This window comes from Eubalaena glacialis, chromosome 3, assembly GCF_028564815.1.
Source record: "Eubalaena glacialis isolate mEubGla1 chromosome 3, mEubGla1.1.hap2.+ XY, whole genome shotgun sequence".
NCBI classification, from domain to species: Eukaryota; Metazoa; Chordata; class Mammalia; order Artiodactyla; family Balaenidae; genus Eubalaena; species Eubalaena glacialis.
In genome coordinates this window covers 51,582,856-51,608,364 of record NC_083718.1, presented here as the reverse complement: position 1 = coordinate 51,608,364, position 25,509 = coordinate 51,582,856, and the positions used below count along the sequence as shown (strand labels likewise).

The 25,509-nt window shown below is 46.3% G+C and overlaps 1 protein-coding gene across 2 annotated transcripts; it reads right to left on the bottom strand.

Annotated features, from left to right (window-relative positions):
- Positions 1–15,781: 15,781 nt before the first annotated feature.
- Positions 15,782–25,260, bottom strand: GLUL (glutamate-ammonia ligase). 2 transcript variants are annotated; one of them, XM_061183041.1, is made up of 8 exons: positions 25,089–25,260; positions 23,930–24,043; positions 22,248–22,426; positions 20,785–20,946; positions 19,036–19,182; positions 18,496–18,623; positions 18,092–18,291; positions 15,782–17,509 (listed from the first exon to the last, which is right to left on the bottom strand). In XM_061183041.1, exons 2-8 carry the CDS (start codon positions 23,938–23,940, stop codon positions 17,191–17,193), a joined length of 1,146 nt encoding a protein of 381 aa, XP_061039024.1. In that variant the 5' UTR covers positions 23,941–24,043; positions 25,089–25,260; the 3' UTR covers positions 15,782–17,190. The 2 variants fall into 2 exon arrangements, with proteins under 2 accessions (XP_061039024.1, XP_061039025.1); XM_061183042.1 differs by lacking the exon at positions 23,930–24,043 and having other exon boundaries at positions 25,089–25,259.
- Between the last annotated feature and the right edge of the window lie 249 nt (positions 25,261–25,509).

The following is a 25,509-nucleotide window of genomic DNA, read 5'->3' as shown; positions in this document are numbered from 1 at the left end:
TGTGATGAAAGAAATGTTAAGATGGATGTGCTAGAATAAAGCAGAGGACAGAGTAGAGGGCTTAGAGAGTATGGTTAGGGAAGGCTTTTCTGAGAAGGTGGCAGTTGAGCTGAGATTTACGAAAACAGACAGCTCTGCTTGGAATTTGAGGAAGAACCTCTTCTGACTGAAGAAACAGCACACCCAGAGGTCACCATCTTGGTGTGTTCACAGAACAGAAAGCAGAACGGAGGGACTGAGCAGAGGCAGTGAGGGTGGACTGATCTAAGATGAAGTTGGAGAAGCAGGAAGGGTCCAGATCAAAGCAAGACCTAAGAGACAACAGAATGGAGCTTGAATTCCATAACAACAAGGGGAAACCATTAAAAAGTGTTAGAAGAGATGAGACATAATCCAGTTTAGGTTTTTGAAAGATTTCCCTGGTTGCTGTTGGGAAATACATTCATCAGAGCTTAGAGTTGAAGGAGAAAGACCATTTGCAAGGCTTAAGTGGAAGGACAAGTGAGAGATGATGGTGACTTGGACTAGGAATGTAATGGTGGAGATAGATAAAAATGGGAGGATTCACAAGACATTTGTAAATAAAACATAGAGGATTTGCTGATAGACAAGATGGGGAAAGAGCATGCTGTAAATGAAAAGGAAGAAGCAAGATCAATTGCTAGGTTTGGGGCAACAATGACTGGTACCAGAGAGAAGAGGAGGAAGAGTCTTAGAAATGGTGCTCTGAAATAAAGAGCTCTTTATTGGACATACTTGAGTTTTAGATTCTTATTGATAACCAAGTGAGGTTCTCAAGTATGTAGTTGGATATAGAAGTCAAGAGCTCAAGGGAAGATCTAGGCTGGAGGTAAAAGTTGGGACATGTAGTCTGAGGGTTACCAGGGGAGGGATATACATAAAAAAAAGAGTCTAGGATAGAGCCCAAGAAACTCTCCAAAATGTAGAGATTGGAGCCAGTCAAGGGAGGAGGAGGAACCAGTGAAAGAGATTGAAAAGGAAAGGCCAGGTGAGATGTAGGGGATGAGAAAGGGCTAAGAACTCACAGAAACATCTGGGAATCCAAGAGCTCCGGACTCATATCCAACTGGCCCTGAAGGGGAGCCTTGGTCAAGGCAATGGGATGGAAGGAATAAGTTAGGACTATATGTATAGAAAGTCTGCTGATCACAAGCCAGGAGTTCTAGCGAGCACAGTGGAGGGGTCAGATGTGGGGAAGGGAGGAATAAATTGGTCCACATTAGGGAATGTGTGGAACAGCATGGATATGAGAGACCCTGCGATAAAGGCTGAGGTTTAGAGCTCTGGCTGGAATGGGAAAAATAGGGATGGGGCTTGATGGAATTCGTATTGGGTAATCAGTTCAAAGTACAGTCCAGAATATTCCTAATGTCTGAGTGAGGAGATTAGGCTTTGTAGCAACAAGCTCCCTTGTGCAGCTTGGGTTATTATGAGACCTGCTTTACAAGTATAGAAAATTACACTTGATGAGTTTGAGAAAATTGACGCCAGATGGAGAGTGAACTAGGTCCTCTGAGTCCAAAATCTGGGCTTGGCCCGGCACTCCAAAGCTCAGAGGTATTTCCTAAACTTGACTGAGAAGAGTCATCTGGAATGGTTCTTAAAAATATGTACTCCCTCTCTCCCTCCTCTGGAGATTATTATGTAGTTAGGTCTACGGTGGGGTCCCTGATTCTGAAAGTTTATAATTTGCCCCATTACTGCAGTTGTGGAAAGAAGATGGTGCTGGGAACACAGAACTCTTCGGTTAGTGTGGAATTTTACAGGACCATCTTTTATATGATTGTGATGTTTGAGGAAAAGGTAGAGGGGAAGTGAAAGGTTAGCTCTAGTTTAGTCTAATGTATCCCCACCAATGAAAAACAAACAGCATACAAATAAGTCCTTTGCCTTTTGAAAGCAAGAATTATATGGTCAAGGAATACACTAGCTGTATAGCAATTGTAGATCTATTAATCATTTTCCTGAGGGACCTCAGGGACATCACACTTAGTTTCCTTGCTCCTTTCTTTACTTGAACCTCCTGTCCCCCTGCCTTTTAGGGATGTCCTGAAGGTTGTCCGTTAGCTCCTAGTATGTCCTTAAGTGTGAAGAGCTCAGGAAACTATGAGAATCATAGTGGAAAATTCAAGCAGTTTCTTTTTCTTCTTCATCCATCTGGTCATTTTAACCCTTGTTGCAGTTCTTTAAGAATACAATAGAGGGACTTCCCTGGCGGTCCAGCGGTTAAGACTCCCCTTCCAATGCAGGGGGCGCGGGTTCGACCCCTGGCCTGGGAGCTAAGATCCCGCATGCTGTGAGGCACAGCCAAAAAAGAAAAAAAAAAAAAACCAAAAAACTATAGAGTTATTATCATTACATTTAGTCTTTTCATATCACAAAGGAAAAGTTAAATGGATTTGACATACAGGTATCCCCCACTTTTCAAAAGTTCACTTTAGGGACTTCCCTGGTGGCGCAGTGGTTAAGAATCCGCCTGCTAATTCAGGGGACACGGGTATGATCCCTGGTCCGGGAAGATCTCACATGCCGCGGAGCAACTAAGCCCGTGTGCCACAAATACCAAGCCTGCGCTCTAGAGCCCGTGAGCCACAACTGCTGAGCCCGCATGCTGCAACTACTGAAGCCTGTGCACCTAGAGCCCGTGCTCCTCAAAAAGAGAAACCCCAGCAATACGAAGCCCACGAACCGCAACGAAGAGTAGACCCCTCTCGCCGCAACTAGAGAAAGCCCACGCACAGCAACGAAGGCCCAATGCAGCCAAAAATCAATCAATCAATAAATAAAATTTCTAAAAGAAAGTTCACTTTATTCCAGGTTCCTTTACACCTCTCCGATTTTAGGAAAGACCTACGGTAGTACCTGTTTTTGCTAACTGAAAGAAATCCAAAGAGGATTTTTGCTTTTACAAAAAAAGTCGAAAAGTGAAAGTAGGGTTCAGTGTTTGTCTTGCCGGAGCTTCCTTTTGTAGAACAGCACACACCCCACCCAAGCAGTGAGAGTGACCCCGCCAAGCTCCTTCCTGGGACCCACACTCAGCATCTCAGCATCAAACCGCCATAACTTTGAACTGTGTCTGTGAGCGGCTGTGCTTGATCTCAATTTACTTTGTGCTTCCATTAGGAAGATGTGTCCTAAGGTGATTGTTTCTTTGAGTTACACCATCTCGACTTCTTAGGAAAGGTTTCAGAGGAACGCACCGAGGCAACCAAGAAGTCAAACTTAACCTGAGTTAGAAATGTTCCCTTTCTGAGACATGAAGGCAATGGAGCAGGAGCCAAGAACACAGGCTCTAAAATAAAACTGTGACCACGGGCTTCCCTGGTGGCGCAGTGGTTGAGAGTCTGCCTGCCAATGCAGGGGACACGGATACGAGCCCTGGTCTGGGACGATCCCACATGCTGCGGAGCAACTAGGCCCGTGAGCCACAACTACTGAGCCTGCGTGTCTGGAGCCTGTGCTCCGCAACAAGAGAGGCTGCGATAGTGAGAGACCCGCGCACTGCGATGAAGAGTGGCCCCCGCTTGCCACAACTAGAGAAAGCCCTCGCACAGAAACGAAGACCCAACACAGCCAAAATTATAAATTAATTAATTAATTAATTAAAAAAAAAAACAAAAAAAACCAACTGTGACCACATCACAAAAAGTTAAAACAAGAGAAAGGGCTCGCTTACTCTTGTAGCTAAAATTAATGTACGCCAGTGCCACATAGTGCAATTTACAAAGCACTTTCACATTCACTATGTCCGCGCAGCAGTAGTGGTGGGCACATGACAGCTATCACTGCCATTTTAAGGATGACAGACCAGAGTCCCAGGAAGCTGTGCAACTAGACTGGGATCAGATCCTAACTATGCCTCTTACTTGTGTGTGGCCTTTAGCAAGTGAGTTAATCTTTATGTGCCTCAACTTTCTTATCTGCAAAATGGGAATAATAATAGCAACAGCAGCTCATAGGATTGTTGTGCAGTTAAATGAGTCAACAGCACCTACCATGCAGTAATTACCAATAGGGAAAAAATCCTTTACCGATAGTCTTTTATTATAGAGATTTTTGTAAAGTTTATATTTTTTAAAATTTATTTTTATTCATTTGTTTATTTATTTATTTTTGGCTGTGTTGGGTCTTCGTTGCTGTGCACAGGCTTTCTCTAGTTGCGGTGAGCGGGGGCTACTCTTCGTTGCGGTGCGCAGGCTTCTCATTGCAGTGGCTTCTCTTGTGGCGGAGCACGGGCTCTAGGCATGCGGGCTTCGGTAGTTGTGGCATGCAGGCTCAGTAGTTGTGGCTCATGGGCTTAGTTGCGCCACAGCATATGGGATCTTCCCAGACCAGGGCTCGAACCCGTGTCCTCTGCATTGGCAGGCAGATTCTTAACCACTGCACCACCAGGGAAGTCCTGAGTTTATACTTTTTTTAAAGCACATGCTCAAAAGATAAAGGAATATAAATGAGTAGCTCAGCTCCATTAAGAGTTCATCCACATGGGAATTCCCTGGCTGTCCAATGGTTAAGACTCCGAGCTTCCATTGCAGGGGGCACGGTTCGATCCCTGGTCAGGGAACTAAGATCCCACAAGCTGAGGGGCAGGGCCAAAAAAAGCAAAAAAACAAACAAAAAAACCCTGAATTTATCCATGCATTCAACAACACTTATTGAGTATCTACTAGGAACTTGGATAGATATCAGAAAGAATGCCAAAGATAAGGTAGAAGGTTCTGAATTTACACCCATAAAATGTTATTTTACTTCATCTGAAGCCAATAGTAGTGATATTGATATTCAGCAATCTCATAATCTCCATCAGAATCTCTACTCAGCCATTCCAAATAGATTTACAAGCTAAGTAAAAAGTGTCCCTGTTTTCTAAACGCAGGGACAAGTCTCCAGAATAAGTCTTCTGGCTGTCCTGATGACCCAAGAGCTGCCCTGTGCCCCTCCTTTCAATGGAGCCCTCGCTGCACTCCGAGCCTGCATTGCTGGGTCCCTGGCCGTGCCCAGAGCTGGAAATAAATTCAGGAGAATTACCTGGTGCCCAGAACACAAGGAAAAGGTGGCAAGTGGCTGCTGCTGGCGGTGTCACTGCCCATGGTCCCCTGGAAGCAGGTGGCCTCCTCGCCACTCGGGCCCAGCCTCTTCAGGTGAACCCTGCCCCCTTCCTGTCATCTTCCTGGATCCCCAAAACAATATCAATGTCCCTTGTGTCTTGGGGAGTATTTCCTTTAAGTCTTCTCAGAGGCTCCCTTTCTTGGGGAGCCCTCTGTGCCCTCCCCCAGTAAGATTTAAAGTGTTTGAGCGTTCACTTAAAGACTACTGGGGAAGTAGTCTCCCCAGTAGCTTCAGATTTCCACCCAGCTTTGGTTTCCACCCAGCAACCCAACCTTCCCCTGAGGCAAAGAAACAAAAATCCCAGCTAACCGATGGCCAAGCTGTGGGGTCAGCTGGGGGTGGGGGAGGGGAGGACTACCTGCTAAAGTGCTCTTGGAACCACCCTCAGTAACCTTAGCACAAGGGTAGACAGGATACCATACACTGGGTGAACACTGCCCTAATTTTTTAAAATACAAATTTTGGTAGTGAGACTGGCAAGCTTTTTATTTTATTTTAATTTTCTAAAATTTTTTATTTAAATTTATTTTTGGCTGTGTTGGGTCCTCGTTGCTGTGTGCGGGCTTTCTCTAGTTGCGGTGAGCTGGGGCTACTCTTCCTTGCGGTGCATGGGCTTCTCATTGACGTGGCTTCTCTTGTTGCAGAGCACGGGCTCTAGGTGCGTGGGCTTCAGTAGTTGTGGCACGTGGGCTCAGTAGTTGTGGCTCGTGGGCTCTAGAGCACAGGCTCAGTAGTTGTGGCGCATGGGCTTAGTTGCTCCACGGCATGTGGGATCTTCCCGGACCAAGGCTCGAACCCATGTCCCCTGCATTGGCAGGTGGATTATTAACCACTGCGCCACCAGGGAAGTCCCTGGCAAGCTTTTTAATACCGACAAAATTTTAGAAAAATCATGAAAACAAATTATCAAGTGGTAATCAGAAACAAAAGGCCTGATCATGACAAATAGGCTAACTAAGAAAAAGTCATGACAACCTGGCCAGATATTTTTTATTCTTTTCTTTTCTTTTTCTTTTTTTTTTTTATAGTGTCACTAAAGTAGTAGATAAGTACAAATCTTTTCTGACAAAATTTGTCTTGATTTCGTAAGACATTTGAAAAAATCTCTTATGAGTAAACTAAAGAAGCTAAAAAAAATGTAAACTGGATTTAAGTTAAAGTTAGATGGATTGGTATCTGGTTGAACAATGAATATTCATAGAGCATTGATTGATGAATTGATTCCAACCTGAAAGGAAGTCTTCCAGAGTTTTGCAGCAGAATATTCCACTTAGCTCTGCCTCCATTCTGTTTTTTGTCATTTACTTGATTGAAGAATTTATAGTAACCGGTTACATAATTTACCAGTGACTCAAAGGGAGAAACAAGATAAATTCAAAAAGATCACAATGGCTTGAAAAAGTTGTACCAAAGTCAGCAAGATGATTTGTAACAAGGATAAACTTCTGTTTTTTTAATATTTATTTTATACTGGACTATAGTTGATTTACAATGTTGTGGTAGTTTCAGGTGTACAGCAAAGTGATTCAGTTATACATATACATATATCTATTCTTTTTCAAATTATTTTGCCATTTAGGTTATTACAGAATATTAAGCAAAGTACCCTGTGCTATACAGTAGGTTCTTGTTGATTATCTATTTTAAATACAGTAGTGTGTTTGGACTTCCCTGGTGGTCCAATGGTTGGTTAAGACTCTGGGCTCCCAATGCTTATGAAGGCCTGAAATTCAAGAGCACAAGTGTATGTTGGTTTAAGAGCAATGTATTCCTTTTCCCAAGGATTTTAATAGACTGCAAAGCAACAGGTATAAGACTTTCAAAAAGTCAACAAAATTTTTCTTGCGTTAATTAGAAATTTGGTGTCTAGAAGAAGGAAGAAGCAGGCACCTGTTTTTTTTTTCTTTAATAAATATATTTATTTATTTATTTATTTTGGCTCCGTTGGGTCTTCGTTGCTGCGCGGGCTTTCTCTAGTTGCGGTGAGCGGGGGCTACTCTTCATTGCAGTGCGCGGGCTTCTCATTGCAGTGGCTTCTCTTTGTTGCAGAGTATGGGCTCTAGGCGTGGGCTTCAATACTTGTGGCACGCAGGCTCAGTAGTTGTGGCTTGTGGGCTCTAGAGCACAGGCTCAGTAGTTGTGGCACATGGGTTTAGTTGCTCCGTGGCAGGTGGGATCTTCCTGGACCAGGGATCGAACCCGTGTCCCCTGCTTTGGCAGGCAGATTCTTAACCACTGTGCCACCAGGGAGGTCCAAGACACCTGTTTTAAAATCATACCCATTAGAATTGTCCTAGAGAATCAGCCTTTTAGAACTGGATCAATGATCCAGAGAATATCTAGAGGAATGAGAACAGGCTGGGGAAGGATCTAGAAGTCATTGCAGGACAGAAGTAACTGGGAATGTTCAATGTGAAAAAGAAATGACTCAATGGAGACATGAGTCCTGTCTCAACTCTCTCAAGAATTTTCATCTGAGAAAGATTAGTCTCCTGGGTCTGTGTAATTTCAGAGGGCAGAATGAGGATAAAGATGAAAAAAAAAGAAAAAAGAAAGGAAAAAACAAACAACTACAGAGAAGCAACTTTTACCTCATCATAAAGAAAAGCATAAAGCATTGCATAAATGGAAAGGGCTTCCTTATGATATAGTGATCTCCCTGCCCTAGAGAGTTTGAGCCTAAAGTGCATGACAGCCTATAATGAATGCTGTAAAAACAGTTTCTGAACCTGGAAGGCTGCACAAAATCAGCCGTTGGGCAGGAGTTTTTAACCTGAATCCCTGGGTAGGCTTCAGGCAGACTCTGAACACATTGAAATTATAAATAAAGCTTATTTTAGGGGGGAATCTGTATCTATCCATAACTGCTTCTATTTGTATGTTTTAACCAGAGTGTCCAAGAAAGGAATAACCCAAAATAAAGTTTAGGGTGACTGTCCTAGGCTGACTTCCACTTCTGATTCTAGGATTCAAATTCCTGCACCAACATCTTTGCGTGCCAAAGGTCAGTGAAACTTCCAATGAGCATGCATTGACAAGAAAAGAGGATTCTTTGGATGCCTGGGACATAGATGTGGGCCATCCCTACCTCAGCATCACTACTTTTGGCTTCAGATTTTTTTCTTTTTTCTTTTTGGTCATGCCGTACCATGGCTTGTGGGATCTTATTTCCCTAACCAGGGATCGAACCCAGGCCCCCCGCATTGGAAACTTGGAGTCCTAACCACTGAACCACCAGGGAATTCCCTTGGCTTCAGATCTAATCTGGAGTAAATGAAACAAAGTGACATTTTGTGGGTACAAATTCAAAACCCTTTAGCCTTCTTTGGCCCCTGCTCCTGATGTCTACCCAAGCTCCTGGAAGCAGGTGAGAGTAGGCTCTAATCTTCTGAAATACGGCAGAAGAAAAAGTCCTCAGGTCTCCAGGACCCTCTGGGGCTTTCCCACTCACCAGCCCCGGACTCACGCAGTCAGCATGGAATTGTCTTGGAGGCTGCATGAATGGAGACAGTGTCATGCCTGTTTGTCTTCCACCTAGAACACTCTGTGCTACACCATGCCAGGCAGCTGCAGCCTCCAATAGGACACCAGTGGGCCCCGGGGTGATGCCTGCAGACAGCTGGCACTCAGCGAGCTTTTCCACAGATTGTGACCTGAAGGAGGCCTCCAGCCCAGCTCAGATGAGGGGCGGAGAACTTTTCAGGTAGCATATCCTGCCACTGGAGACCAAGAACATATGAACAGGCAGGAGAAATAAATAGTCTCCTTATCCCCACTCTCCCTTCCAGTTTTTCTCTCTTCTCTGCTCCTCCATTCTTGCTCTCTTTCCGTATTCTCTCTCCACTTCTTTTTCTTTTTTTGTAATCTTTTAAATTTATTTATTTATTTATTTATTCATCTATGGCTGTGTTGGGTCTTCGCTTCTGTGCAAGGGCTTTCTCTAGTTGCGGCGAGCGGGGGCCACTCTTCATCGCGGTGCGTGGGCCTCTCATTATCGCGGCCTCTCTTGTTGCGGAGCACGGGCTCCAGACGCGCAGGCTCAGTAATTCTGGCTCACGGGCCCAGTTGCTCCGTGGCATGTGGGATCTTCCCAGACCAGGGCTCGAACCCGTGTCCCCTGCATTGGCAGGCAGATTCTCAACCACTGCGCCACCAGGGAAGCCCCCTCCACTTCTTTTATTGCTCTTCCCCTCCCCTTCTGTGTGACATCTCAGTTGGCTCAGTATCACTATTCAAAATTTTAGTTACATAATATGGCTTATGAAAGCAAAATAACCCTGCCGCCTGCCATGCCAGGCTGGGTGAAACCCAGATGAAAAAAAAAAAACACCTGGTGCTCGGTGCCTCTGGGTTTTCTTGGATTCTTCGCAAGGAGGATCAGCAGAAAAGGGCTTGCATGTTCTGAGGGCACCAGACATCTGAGTCTCCCTTGAGATGAACTCAGTCAGGTCTTGGAGCTTTCCAGCCTGTTAAAAGGCAGAGGAAGAACAGGTCAGAGACAAGAGAAGGTGGGGCTGGAGTGAGCGGTGGCAAAGACAGACTCAATGATTACATAAACGTGAGAACTAGGACAGGAACCTTCCATTCTTTCCATACTCTGTCACCACCTCTGGAATTCTAAGTTGGCATCTCTGCTGAAAATTTTGCACAATACACACTAGTTTAGTAGCCCCTAGACGTATTTCTTGGTTTCTCAATAGATGTGAAGACAAAGGGCAGGTCCATATCAATAGTTTCAAGCTCCCAGAAGTGACTTAAGTTAACCTCGTCCCCTGGGAGATGTCCCTGGCTCCCAGATCTTGATTATTCAGGCAGAAATATTAATGCAACCCCCCGCCAGGGGTCTCTCCTGGGAATGCTGTGGTAAGAACATAGTTTTTTGGGGTTTCTGGGTTTGTATTCATTCTGCTGAGGACTCGTCTTTTTTTCCTAAGTATGGATCAGGAAAAGGGCTGATCCATAACGTCATTTTTTAGGATTAGAGAAAGTTTAGCCTAGGCTAAAGGGGAATCCATCACACTGTGTATATATCTTCTCCAAACATTTTAATCCAGGTGAAATGTGGATTACAATGACCATCAAGGGCATCTTTGACAGGAAGGAGATATCTCACAGAGGAGCATGCAGGTTTGGGCTTGTAGTGGAGCTAATATGAATGGAGAGGTTGCACCTGGCTTTGGAAGGCCTATAGGAGTCCAGTCTGGGAATTTACTTTATATTCACACACACTTGGGGGCATTTTTGGTCCCTGGAAACATTGTCTCTATTTTCTTGCCTGCTCCCCTGTTCCCTGTATGGCTCCCAGAGGACCTTCCTGCTGTTTGGGATGGAGAAAGGGAAAGACATATCCAAATTATTCCTCACTCCCAATTAAGTGCAGGCATTGAACTGGAAATCCTTAATTCCACTCTCTGACAGACAAGAAAGAATCATTAAAAACAGGAATCAAAGAAATGAAACCAGAAACAGTAAACAAAAGACTTTCTCCCAGGATAAAACTTCAATCTTTACTATTGTCTCAGGGCCAAAGCTGCCCATTGTGATACATTTAAAGATTGGCCCAAGCTCAAGAGGTGGAGCTTTTCCTTCCTCTAAGCGTGGACTGAATTTCGTGACTCAGTTCCAGCATATAGAGCATGGCAAAAGTGATGGGATATCACTTCTAAGATTAGGTTATAAAAAGACTGTGTCTTCCATCTCTCTCTCTCGCTTTCATTTTCTTTCTTGCTTCACTCACTCTGAAGAAAGATGTGTCATGAGTGGCACTGTGGAGAGGCCTGTGTGGCAAGGAACGGTAGCCTCCTGCCCAGTCATGTGACTGAGCTTGGGAACAGATCCTGTAGTGCAGTCACATCTTCATAAACTGCAGCTCTGACAGTTTGACTCAACCTCCAAAGAAACTCTGAGGCAGAACCACCCAGCTAAGTCACTCCCAGATTCCTGACCCCAGGAAACCGTATCAGATAATAAATATTTGCTGTTTTCAGCTGCTATATTTTTGGAGTAATTTGTTATGCAATGATGGGCAACACACTTCAATGCTTTCAAATTGTATATATCCCTCAGGGATGGAGAGTACTGGGTTAATTTCCCTGGGAAAGATTGTCATCCAGCTTTAAGATTCCTGTACATGAAGCAGGAGTCTTCAAACAGAGAGAAACTGTTCTCTCTAACCTGGAAGAAATGAGTTTTAAATAGGTTAAATATTCCTATTATTACTCATACTAAAATGTTGCCTCATATTTTTTCCCCCCAAAGAAACACTGTGTCAAGGTGTGACTTGTTCATTTCTTTCAGACTTCTCCAACATCCCTGACTTTCTGAATTTAGCTGTGAACCTTGATCACAAATAAATAACTGTAAGTTGAAAGCAGTCATCCTCCAAGAAAGCAAATTTAACCCTTAACTACTTCATTTCACGGTAGAACATGGTTCACTGCACGGAATTCTAAGTCCAGAAGGAATTTCAGGGATGTCCATAGCTTATCTCAGGCTGATTCTATTAGGATGGTGTCAATTTCTGTACAAATGAATCATTTAATGCCAGATAATCTAGGTATCAATGTGTTCCCAACTGTCCCCTCCTTAGGGAAGAGAGGAACCTGCAAGACTCAGCTGTTTCCAGGATAGAGCAGTTGGGGTGATCATCCTTGAAGGCCCTGCATTTGGGACCAGGGAGAGGAGACTATTTCTGGACCAGGTAATTTGGGACGAACTGCAGGAGTAAGGAAGCTCATACACAGATCATTAACATCTAAGATTCATGCTTGTGATAAACTACCCTCCCACCCCCATCCTCCACCCTCTATTCACTTCTTTTAGCCACTGACACTGATAATGACTTTTCCAGTTAATTCGACAAACATTTACCAAAGGCTTACATGGCTACAGTGCCTTAAGTAGGTGAGGCCATAATGTATTTATGTAAAGATGTTAATAGGGTGTCAGTTTCTGGTTCCTAAGCCCACCTAGGAATGAGTCTGGAGGTAGGTTATTTGGGGAGGAGAAACCCAGTACATTCATTTCATGATCCTCTCTTGTAAAGAAAGCCCTGGGGAAGTGGATTCTCCTACTATACCATCTCTCTTAATATATCACAAATTCCTTGCCAGAGACTGGACAAGTCACTTCTCCTGCCCTCCCCCAATCCTCTTTCCTCCCTTCTACCAGTATGATACTGTACTTCATTATATAGCATTATTTGAGTAGTTATCAAAACAGCTCAAAAAATCATTTGAGGATAAGCTAGTATACATAGCAATATGCCCAGAAGTCTCATACTGTTTCATGATGCCAATGACACTCTTTTAGCTGTAAGAGGGAGGGGCATGAAGAAGAGGAAGAATTTCTACTCACTTGACACCCTCATTCCTATGTTTGCACCAAAACACCAAAAAGTAGTGCCTATTTGGTCTGCATTATATCTATTAAATTTTGGAGGTATCTTGAATGCCTCTTCCATTTAACGTCAGTAGAGCGGAATAATAGTCACAAAGGAGGAGTTATTCTGAATCTTTATTGAAAGGCAAGTGCAGAAAGGCTGTCATGCAGAGTTTAGATTTGACGAGTGTGCACCCACTGGAGTTAAGCCTATAGATCTGCTGACTATGCCATAAGATGGAGGAGTAGAGGAAGCTGAGACAGTCACAACCTCAAGACAATGCAAGTAACTTCATCTGAAATCCATGAGAAAGAGGACAACTTGCTGAGGTCCAAGGCCCTGCAAAAGCAAGTCATCAAATGACAACAGGAACTGCATAGACACTTCCTCTGTAACATGGGACTAGGACACCACCCCCTTTATATCAGAGGGGCTCCAGGCAGTGAATCATAGATAAACAATTAGTTGACAGTGCCCCAAAACTTCTTGTCCATTACGCCCAGGAGAGGGTAGAATTAGAAAGGGTTGGCGGTAGAACCATGCTTTGAGAATGATTATAGCATCTATGTCCTGCCTCCCCACTCCTAGTGACAGCTTTTCAGACCAGTGAATCTGCTTGAATATGTACTGCTTCTGGAAGAGATATTCTTAAGTTCCTGTCTCCTTTATAAGGTGCTATAGCTTTTGCAGAAGGTTCATGCAGGGTACCTGGATTGTGTTCTAATGTGTACATATATGCATATGTCCCAACATGGTATGTGTCTGTATTTTATATATGTGCATATAGCTGCATATTATAAAATCAAGTTGACTTTTTTTTTTAATGAGTAGCTGGTGATTGAGCTAAAGCCTATAAAATGATAGGGCTCTAATCAAGTCAAATTGTTTACAGTAGCAATCTACCTGAAGCCTTTGGAATGACATGGTAACTTGCCACTACTCATAGAGCAACACGAGGCTTTTGGCAGCCTGACTCCAGCCAGACCCAACCACGCCAGCAGTCATTAAAAATTCAGTGAAACAGAACTTCACCTTAGTGCCATGACCAGAGTTAAAACACAGCCAAACCACCAAGACCTCATGGGTTTAACACCATCCAATAGAGTTGTGGGCTTAAAGCTTGCAAAACTGGTACTTAAAAATAATTCATGAAACAAGTCCTGCAGGCACCATGACAGGTCGGGATACAGCCCTGAGAAAGAAAAACAGGATCCCTGCCTTCATGAAGTTTACAATCAAAATGCCTAGTGAGTGAAGGGCTTTCTTTGCAATAGCAAGTTACTTTTCAAACGTTGTACTTTTATTGGTGTAAGGGCCAAGGAGTAGCTGGAATTACCTAAGTGCAGCCTTTGGTGAGATATTTGGAGCCCCGGCACCAAGTATTTGTTTAGGAAGTTCTTTTATCCACTAGGGTAACATTCTACCCAGCAGCGCAGATCTGGCTTCTTAAATGATCCCAGTAGTAACCATCCAAGGAACTCCTTGGAATCCTTTATCAGCTCCTTGACGTTCTTCTACTAGCTTGTGTTGTCATTTAGCGCTTATCCAATAACTGGCAGGATGGAATTAAGGGAACTCGTGTTTAAAATGGAGAAACTCCTTTTGTGAATACTGGCCTGTCTCTTTAAGGCTGAAGGCTTGGCTGTCATTCTGTTTAATCTATCACTGATAAAGTTATCACGTAGCCTAGTGTCTGCTAAATGAGCTATAAAAAACACCTTAGAAATACAAGGGGATTGCACTGTGACCTGTAGGTCAAAGCTAACTCTATGTATGAGGGTGGAGAAGGAAATATACTAGTTGTTTCCACCTAAATCCTGATCACATTGAGAATTCCTTTCTACGTAATCTGTCAGAGAATTGCTAGCAATAAGCACACAAGCAAAGTGCTCAGGTTATTTCCTTAATGTAGCGCTTGCGCTGTGCAGAGTACCCCCTCACCAAGAACTGTGTGGGTGACCCAGGGAAGGGAAGCCAACTTCGGCTGGAGAGAGGGAAATAGAGCTTCCGTTGAAATAAATAATTTATCAGCAAAACCTGGAAAACGCTGAGAGCAAGAGGGCACTCTTAATAATCATGCCAAAACATGGTGCAAACTGGGACCACTCCCAGCAAACCAGTAGATAAGATCATCCTACTTTGAAAATGGGACATAACTTAGAAAAAAAAAAAATGCAGATATCTAGGATTACCTAAGACTAGAGCAATAAGCACTTGCCCAAAGAAAACTCATCTCTATAAATTTGCTGTAACAGGCACCAGCTACCTCCAAACTGATAGAGGACACTACTTTTTAAAAAGGTAATTACGTTTGCCCACAATACCTGGTACCTTACAAGGTCAAAGGATGAGTAAGTGTTTTTGCTAGAGGTACGTGCACAGCACCGCAGAGCAGCAGGGAGCTCCTACCCAGCCTGATGTGGAAATGAACTAAGGTAGGAAGAAGCCAGGACGGGGTGGAAGAATTTCCAGGTAAAGGGACAGGGAGCAAAGGCACCGAGGTGTCAACATAGTGCTTTTGGGGGTATCACAAGCAGCTCACTGGTCTAGTGCAAGGAAAAGCGTATCCAAGGCATGTCTGGGGCTGGCTTGCCCTCAGCACAGCCAGCCTCAGAAGGCTTTAACCAGCGTAGCAACATGGTCAATATGTGCTATTTAGATGAATCACTGGCAGCTAGGCACAGGATGAAATGGAGACCAGTAGGGATAGTGAGACCAGTTGAAAGCACGCTAAACACTTTAGGCTGCTATAAAATTAAGCCACAGGGGTATTCAAAACAATGTGATAGCATGATAGGTCAAAGCCAAGCTCTGGAGCACACGGAGGGGACAGTTGGTGTTTGTACCCTACTGCAAAATTCTAAGGCTGGGATATGCCTTAACCCAGATATCCAAATTCCCAAAGCATGGGAAAGATCTGGTTGGCAACGAGACTCAGGAAAGATGTTTTTTTAAATTCCAAGAACAGGTAAACCTGAACTTACTTTGCCTCTTTTAAAAAACTCCCCTTTTTTGGTAGTAAAAGGGAATGAAGTGGCACATAGGGATTTAAAAGAATCACAAAGAATCAAGTCAGAAGAGATCTTATAAATGTTAGGTTGATTTATAAGAGCTGCTCTGGGCAGTTAACACAGTTTGTTTACAATGAGTAGTTATCTAACTCTGAACATACTGTATGTACATGGCAATTAGAAGTTGTCATGGTAAGAAAAAACCATAGCCCGCCTGCTGCAGCCAACACAAAAACAGCCAGAAACAGTAGGGGAAACGTAGGGACAAAGGTGGGGTTTGTTTTTATTATAAAAGAAAAAAAAAAAAACTCCTCCGGAATCTTAACAAAGGAAGGGAATATTTCACACTCAGAGAATAGACACCAGGACACAAAATTACAAGTGCTTTGACTCCAGACCTGTCCTCATCTCCTCCAACAGCAGACATGGGAAGGAGACAGCTGAAGCGAACAAGCAATTCTGTAAAACAAAGACTTAGAAACCCTACAAATATGATTAAAATCTAAACTTGTTTTGCTTTAAAAAAAATTTTTTTTTTTTTTTAATCTATCAAAAGGCCTGCTTTAGTGACATGCTAGCCCCACCGGAAAATAACCCCAAAGCCCCTTGTCAGTAACATGCTCAAGTTGACCAGCCAACTCGTATTTCCAAACCCCTGTGTGTACAAGCACGTGTGTGTCTTTTGAACCAAAGCCCCAGGGTTCAGGTGGCTGCTGCTGCTTCCGAGGGCCGCCACAGCCAACCCGTGTCACCTCCCCAGAAGGGTGAGCAGGGTAGAGAAGCCCTGAAGCGGTAGTGAGGGGATAAGAGCCCCGCAGCCAACTTGTCAAGCACCCCACCACCCCCCACCACCCCCCGCAAAAGGAGACCCTTATTCCTAACCAGACTACTCAACTCAAATTTGGCTCCCCGTGACCAGAATGGTTTGTACTCCCTAAGGAGAAAACACACATTTATCTGCACACCCGTATATATAATTTTTTTGTTTTTACATTTAAATATAAAAATACTACTCTGCTTTGTGTTATAAATGGAGGAGCAAACAACACGGAACTCTTTCTTTTAAGGTAGGGCTATCCATCCATTTATGCTGAGCTTGTCAGGGCATTTAGCCCCAGGCAAGGGAAGCACCACACCAGGAGATCTAGGGCATTTTCCTACCTGATTTCCCACCCTTCCTTCTCCCCTAATTCTCACTTTTAATAGAAAGTTGGTTATAACCTTGTAAGTAATGGAATTTCTCACCAAGAAAGGGAAATCCTAACCTTACCACAGAATCAAGCCCCCTGCCCCCCACTCAGCTACCACGCAGAGAAAGTCCTCCCCCTCCCTTCACAAATACTATGCTCTCTGTCCGGATAGCTATGCCTATTGGACAAACACACCTGATTAAATGGAAGCAGTGGTTATGTTTCCCCAACCCCGCCCCGACTAACGCATTAGAAAGCTTCAGTGATAGGAAAAAAAATAGGGGGGAGGGTAGGCGGGTGTGAAGAGATTAAGAACTTGACCCCTCTATCCTGGCCAAAGAAAGCAAGAGTGAAGAATAAAAAAAGACCTTGCTATCCTGCCCTTTGAGTTAACAGCTATTATGACAGGTGAGAGGGGCGAGAGTGGGAGCAGGATGTAGGATTAGGAGGGGTTTTGACGGCTGCAAGTCTAGTCCACTTAGTTTTTGTACTGGAAGGGCTCGTCGCCAGTTTCGTTGAGAAGACACGTGCGGATGAGGGCTTCTGTCACCGCAAAGGGGTCACAGTTGGCAGAGGGGCGACGGTCTTCAAAGTAACCCTTCTTCTCCTGGCCGACAGTCCGGGGAATGCGGATGCTAGCGCCACGGTTGGCCACACCGGCAGAGAAGTCGTTGATGTTGGAGGTTTCGTGGAATCCAGTTAGGCGCCGGGCGTTGTCCAGGCCCCCCTTGGGATCGTAGGCTCGGATGTGGTACTGGTGTCGCTTGCTTAGCTTCTCGATGGCCTCCTCGATGTACCTGGAGGAGACAGTTAAGATGAGGGTCCAACCTGCCACCAGGAAACCCGCCCTTCAAGGGCAGAGGAGCACGTGTGGATCCAAGAATGGAGTGACTCATCTACCAAAGACTGTTTTCCAGGGTCTAATTCACCAAAACGCGGCCCCAGGAGAACAAATTCTCCACAAGGGCAGCACTTTGCCTTGTAACCTGTGTCTCTTAGTGCTCAGAAGAGTGCTAGACATGCAGTAGATGGCATTTGTGGAATGAAAAGACCCCAATCAAGGATTTTCTTTCTCCCACCCGCAGGCATTAAATTCATTCATAAGCCTGTACTGTTAACTAATTTAGTTCTTACTAAAGACTTTCAAATGCATTCATCTGTGTCAACTTTCCCCTATCACCATCCTTGAATCCTACTCCTAGAGTATTTTTTGGGTACTTTTCAAATAGAAACAAAATGACAGGATCAGAAGACAATTTTTGAAGCCAAGGGCTAAGGTACGAACTGAGAAGGCGGCTTACTCATCCCCAATACATCAAACCCTTGGCAAGTATTCTTGCAAAGAGAGTGAAACAGCCCCAGCAGGAGGCGGCACTCACTTCAGACCATTCTCCTCTCGCATGGCCTTGGTGCTGAAGTTGGTGTGGCAGCCGGCACCATTCCAGTTCCCAGGAATGGGCTTAGGATCAAAGGTGGCAATCACTCCAAAGTCTTCACACACACGATGCAAGATGAAGCGGGCCACCCAGAGATGATCTCCCATGTCGATTCCTTCACAGGGCCCTATCTGGAATTCCCACTAGAGAGAACGAGAAGACTGGCCTTTAAAGCAAAACCCACTGCTCACCCCAACCCAGAAGCTCTGACATGTGCACCCTTCTCACCTCTACTCCAAGCCACCTTGAGGAGTTTGGGTTAAGGAGCGGGGCCCCAGAGCAGCCCTTGCTAGCAAAAGTCCCCACTCGCCTCTAGGTGGGGAAGGTGATGGACTAGAGCCATTTACCTGGGCAGGCATGACCTCGGCATTTGTGCCCCCGATCTTGATGCCGGCATACAAGCAGGCCCGGTAGTGAGCCTCCACGATATCCCTGCCATAGGCTTTGTCTGCTCCCACACCACAGTAGTAGGGACCTGCAGAGGCGTGAAGATGGAAGGTCAAGAGGCAGGACATCAAGAAAATTCCTATCTATGTGAGATGCACGTCCAAAGTCAGAAGTCAGAAAGCTCTCAACACTTGCTCTCTCTGGAATCACCATCCCTGCCTTCACCTGGAGGTGCAGGAGTGGAGTGCAGGGGGCCCTCCTGGCCACATTCTCAGTAGGGCCAAAGGTTTTCCCGCAATGTTAATGTCTCAACATCCACGTCTGGATTTGGGGAGCACGAGGGCTCTCTCTCTTTACCGCATTATTTCAGCCAATCTCAGGGATACTCCCCTAGCTTTTTGATCCACAAGGATTCACTTCCATCTCTGGAGAGAGAGACTTTCCTTGCTAATTAAGCACTTGGGGAGGAGCAAGATCCACCCCTCAGCAAGGGGACTTACCTTGGGGCCCAGGGAAGCCGTTGGAAGGCCAACCAAAGGGATGCCCATCTGTGCCCATGAGAGTATATTCCTGCTCCATTCCAAACCAGGGGCACTGGTTGCTCACCATGTCCATTATCCGTTTACAGGTGTGCCTTAAATTGGTCTCTAGGAAAAAGAAAGAGTCAACACACTATTAGAGACATATGGACAAATGTACCGAATCCCTGCGTTGACGGGAAACAGTCCTTGGACTCCAGGTACTTGAGATGTTGATTATAAGCTGAATTGACCCAGTGTTAACCTTTCTGTGCCCCGGTCGGTGTAAAAGGGGACGATAAGAGAAGCTATGATTATATATCTGCAGGGAGACTCTCAAAAGGCTTTATTTATAACTAAACTGGGTTACAACAAAGTCACATGGGAGTGGATCCAGAACAGAGCAAGTTTTCACCTTATCTGCAAGCTGGCTCCTTCCCAAATACCAAATGTCAGGCACTTAAACCCTCTATTCACAAAAGAACTGCTTCTAGCTGTCAGACTTGTTCCTAGTTTCTCAAGCATTTAGAGCCAAATCTACAATTTTTATTGAGAGAATCATTTGCCTATTAAGAGCCTTACATTCCAGGTGAGCAGATAAAGTGCTAAGTTCTATAGTATTGGTTAGTACAAAAAAATAAAAATAAAAATAAAATAAAATGCGACGAGCTCAACTGGGAACAATTTCTAACCCAGAACAGAACTTTATAGACTCATTATGGCTGTTTCACTATGTCCCAGGAACCATTTTAAGACCTCTATGTTACATCAAAGAAAACCCCCAACTTCGTCTTCCTAACAGCCCTGAGGTGGGTATTACGAGTCTCCGTTTTTACAAATGAGAAAATGAGGCTCAGAGATGGTAGGTAGCCTGCCCAGGGTACAGCACAAGCAGCAAAGTCAGGAAACCCTGCTTGTCGACTTCAGAGCTCAGGCCCTTTACCACAATTTGATAATGCCTCTCAAAACAAAGACAAGTAAGGTCCAGAGTCACTAAGTGACTTGCCAAAAAGTCTCACTGGCTGAGTGTGGCAAGAGACTTGATGGAAGTGAGACTCCAGCTGAGCTTAAAAAGGTGAATGGTGGAGAACTGGGAGCAATGGGTATGCCAGACAAAAACCAAAGGTGCAGTTACAGCAAACCTCAAGGCAAACGTATGTTATCAGTGAACCAAGATGCTCTTATTTTAGTCAGTGGACAGAGAAAGAAGACAAGCTCTCTGGAATGAAAAGGCAACCAATATTTAACATACAATTCTTCTCAATCATTTGCACATACTAACTCAATTAATCCTCTAAACAACTTTATGAGACGGATTTCATTATTTTCCCCATTTTAAAATCGGGGAAGTGAAAAGTACAGGGGAAAAATAACTTGCCCAAGTTCATACCAAGTAAGTGGCAGATCTAGAACTCAAACCCAACATTCTAACTTCAGAATCCGTGTTCTTAAAATCTACAGGCAGGAGAACTGTGACATGTGGCACTCCCCCGGCAAACAGATTTAGAAGAATCCAATGTCGTTTTATGGAACCAACAATGGGAGGATGGACCATACAACCTCTCTGAACAAGGAAGTTCAGGACGGAGAGGTCCATGTCCAATCCTTCAGACTTCTAAGACAGTTCTGAGATAAGCTCGTCTTTCCAATACCGATTTTGGAATATCCTCTCCCGCCCACCTTTACAATTCATGGATGGGGGTGGGGTATCCATACCTATCCTATACACACCTGCAGGCTTTCGGTTGTACTTGAAGACTTCACAGAACACCAGCTTGTTGGGGTCCTTGCGGAAAGGGTCCCGAAACATGGCAGCAGGGACGAGATACATGTCACTGTTGGAGCCTTCGGATTGAAAAGTACTAGAGCCATCAAAATTCCACTCCGGCAACTCTGGGGTAAAAAGAGAGGGGAAAATTATAGTTAAAATGCACAGGAACTTTTCAGATCTTCACAAGATCTATACTCTCTTGTCCAGAAAGCCAGTGAGGCACACATGACTGCCACTATTAACATGCAAACCCTGAGGTTCGCAGGTAGCCCTAGAGTCCTTCCTATCTGAGTTCCAAGTAAGACCATTGCATCACTTTCTTAAAAGAAGTAACAGTCACAAGAACAACCTAAGAATGACGTTTCCTCCGTAAATAAGTCTACTGGACACCAAGGAGACAAACTGGATATCACCAGTCAGTCAGTCAGTCCTCATTTAAAGTACTGAAATAGGAGAAATAAAGATTCTCTGACAGCCAACTGTGTTGCTTCTTTCTCTAATTCCTCCCCCCACTGTGTGACGGACTGTCCTAGTTCAAGTGGTGTCCTTATTTTAACAGATGAGGAAACAGACACTAGCCGGATGACTTATTCAACGGTGCTCCCATGTCACTTATCCACACTATGTTTTAAAGGCCAGTTCCTTCATCACTCCAGTCGACTATGAGTTCTCCGAAGGCAGAGACCAGACTCTCATCTCGTATTCCCAGGGCCTATCCAATACCTGCCACATAGCAGGTGCACAGTATATGCTTTATATTACAGTCATTCATTCATTTGCTCAAATGTGAACATTATCAGAAGAGTAACCTAACCTAAAAGCAGGTAAAAGATGATGGACCACAGTCCCTTTCCAGAAGGAGAGCGGCTATGGTTTGTTCTAGACCAAAAGAATGAAGTTGTCACAACTCATATAATAGCTCCTGTAGGATAAGCAATCAACCAGTTTAAGAATTTCCAGAAGTGGCATCAACTAAAAACTAATGATGGCTGGTCCTAGGGACCACTTTAGGGTGTTTGTTTTGCATGTGGAACCTCAGTGACACATGAGTCTGAAACAGCATTCAAAGAGTTTGTAAAGTAGATGGCATAGTCAGGTTAGAGCAGTGGTTTTCAAACTGGGTTCCTGGCGGTACCTTAGGGCCAATTAAGTAGAACTGCCCAAGTCAACAAAGCTTCCAACCCCTCTCTCCCCCAGACTTAGTCTCTTTTCCTTCAATATACTGGCTGACACGCAAGATGTCATTTAAACGAAGGGGTCCATTGCTGTTATGCTTGGAGGCAGTGTAGGAGCTTAATGTTGGTTGAATGAAGTCTGCAAAGTCCCGCCTTCGAAAAGCTTTACAAACAGAGGCCAAATCTAGTGGCTTGGTCTCAGGCTGCTGCCCACCCTCACGCTGCTCCCACCCAGCTCAGCCTCTCACCTTCTATACACTTGGGCTCACAGTCGAGGGTCCGGGTCTTGCAGCGCAGTCCTTCTCCAGTACCGTCAATCCAGATATACATAGCTTGGACTTTCTCACCCTGAGGCAGGGACATGTACACCTGCTTGATGCCTTTGTTCAAGTGGGAGCTCGCCGAGGTGGCCATGGTGGAAGGTGTTCTGGAGAGAGACAAAATAAAATAAAATAAAATAAAATAAGAACACCAACTCCAAACAGATCCTCTGACGCAATAAGGACAATTAAATCAAGAAGCAGCGGGAGTGGTGGCCCCTCCCTTTGGAAGTCACACACTCAAAAGTACAGTACGTTTATTTAACTTGCTTTCAGGGAGATTAAACTATTATACTAGACAAAAGTCTCCTTATAAGCTTCCTCAAGCCAGAATCTAAGCTTGTGAGCACTAAGCTCTACTTTTTGCAGTTTATCAGAGGTAGAGGAATTGTTTCATTTTTCACACTAAGATACTAGAGGGAGAAAAAACCCCCAAAACACCATGAAGATACAAAAGTTCTGAAACAGAAAGTCCACAGAACAGACATCGTCTCCAAGTAAAATCCAGCCACAGAAAGGCTTGGCTGCTATGATCTCTGGGTTAAGTCTTCCCTTTTCCTCACACCCCAGAGGATATCTCAGTAAAAAGGCCTTTTGAAGATTCCACCACCCTTCCAAAAAACAAACACCTCCCCCCCCCCATTTAGTTGGTAGGATGAAACAAGGGGGCTAGCTAGAAGATTTAAGAGGCTGGTGGCTTCCTAAAAGAACAGCAGTTATTACAATTACCAAGATGTAAAAATAGCCAATCCAAGTTGGATCCTAAGATACACGCTGGCATAATTTGCATCAGTCTGAGGCAAAGTTCTCACTTCAGAGAGGAGATTTAAGTTTGACCAGATTCTTCCACCAGAGAACTTTTCAAGTAATTAAGAAATTCCCACTTCTAAATCAAAAAGCTTTGGGGTTTCAAAAGCTGAGGCATGCTAAAAACTGCGAGCTTCCACCGCAAAACCCCTGAAAGAAGAGACACTGAAGCCACAAAACCAAACCTCAACATTAAGAGGAAACGTCCTACTCCTCCCTCCGCTGTCGACAGCCCAGGGTGGCTGGAAAGGGAACACACTGTTCTCCTCCAATGACTTGGGTAACTTTCTGAAGTACAGTGGCAGAGTTTCTATGGGCAACCGTCCATGTTTGCCCAGCTGAAAACATAACTGCTTCTCCCTCCAACAGCCTCCCCCTCCCCCCCCCAAAAGAGGAGAAGCTGTCTGTCAAGCAGTGTTAGCAGACAACCACTAACTTTGCCTACTTCCTCTAGAAGACCTGGTCAGTCAAATCCCACCCCCGACGCCCATCCTGCCTTTAAAAGCCAGAGAGAGCAATCCCTGACCCTTTCAACTCCCACTAAAAGCTATAACCCGGTCTCTGGCTTTCGTCCACAACCTGTTACACCTCCACTTTCAAACCACGCTGTCTCTCTTTAAGCCTCGGATCCTGCTCTTTTTGGTGACGAGTTGCAGGCCAACAGCCTAGTCTACTATATCAACTGGTGCCGCCGAGGTGCCAAGATTACGTGGTGGGTGCTGGGAGGGATGGGATTCTGCAGTTTTTAGCTGTTTCTGCAGCTGCAGTGGGAGCCGGGGTCCTCATCCCTGCTCCTCACTCACCCCAGCCACATAAGGTCAACGGTATCGATGCCCTCCTTAGCCTTTCTCTTTTTGGAGTGGCGTTCGCGCCTCTCGTGGGTCTCCGGCTCTCGCTGGTCCAGGCACCGAGGCTTTCTGGGCGAGGGAGACGGAGAGGGAGAGGGAGTCGGAGAGCGGTCGGGATCGGACCGGGACGAGCAGGAATGCGAAGGCTGGTGGGTCAACGTCTCGATCTTGACTCGCGGTTTCTCTCTGGCGTTCACTGAGTAGGCGACGAAGCCTAAGCAGTTGGAGGGGGACCCCGAGGACCGAGACTCTAGATCGTCATCTTCGTTCGTGGTCTTCTTCACGGGTTTGCGGCCAGGGGAGGATCCCCGCTTCCCGCCCACGGGGTGATTGGGATAATCCACTTTGAGAGCAGCCCTTTCCCACAGAAAGGTCCCGAAAGTCGGCGCCCCGCCCCTTGGGCCCCCGTCTGGATCTCAGGGCCTAGCCGAGGGGGTCATCCCTCTAGAAGGCCAGGGCTAGGAGAGGCGGGGTATGGGGACATCCGCCGGAGGGACAGCGTGCCGCTGCTGCCCCTGTCCGGCCGGCCAGGCCTCTCCACCCGCCGCGCCCGCAGGCCATGCCGCATCCCGGGCTCCCCATTGTTCGGTCACAGGGGTAGGCCCCCGGGAGCCCGCGGCGGGAGCGGGCCGCACCACAGACGCTCACTGCCCCTCGCCTCCGCGCAGGCGGCTAACCGCGACGACCGCCCCAGGGCCCGCCTCCGCGGAGGAAGAGAGCGAGGCTCCAGCAGGGGACCACTCCATCCACCACGCACACCACACGGCCGAGCCGGGGGCGCCGGGCCCGGGCAGTGGCTCCACAGCTCGCCCTGCCGAGCGACCTCCAGGGGCGGCGCTTAGGACCGCAAGCAGCTGAAGGAAGATCAAAACAACTCCCCGCCCTTCTCGAAGCCCTGGCGACTCGCGCGCCCCGCCATCGGCGACCCAGACGCGCCGGGAGGCACGGGCGGCGGAAGCAAGCGGGAAGGCCCGTAGGCCGGGTCGCAGAGTAGAGGCAGGAGGTGGGAAGGGGCCGAGCCGAGCTCAGCCGATCGGTCAGAGCGCGGCGGCTCGGGAGGCGGCGGGGGCGGCGCGCGACACTTCCGAGCCCCCCGGGCCGGCCAGGCGCTTACCTGGGCGGCGAGAAGGCGGCAGGGTGGGCAGGCCGCGAGAGCGAGTTGCGGAGAGGAGAGGCGAGGAGGGCGGAAGAGCTGCTTATACAGCCGACTCTTCTCCCATTCTCGGCTCTGCAGGGCCGTCTGCGGCCCCGCACACTTTATCGGCAGCCGGGGCCGCCCCCGGAGCCCTGATTGGCTCCCAGAGGCCCAGGGCCCGGGCGGATCAGCTGATGCGCGTCCCGGCACCGCGGCCATTGGGCGAGCCGTCGAGCGGGCGCCGCCGGGGTGGGGGCGAGCGGGCCCGGGAAAGAAAGAAAGGGAAAGGGCGGTGGGGGAAGGGGGTGTGGGGGAGGGGAGCGAGGAAGGGCGGGGCGGCGGCGGCGGCGGCGGCAGCGGCGGCGGCGGAGGGCCCAGTGCCTGCCGGGAGGGACCCCGC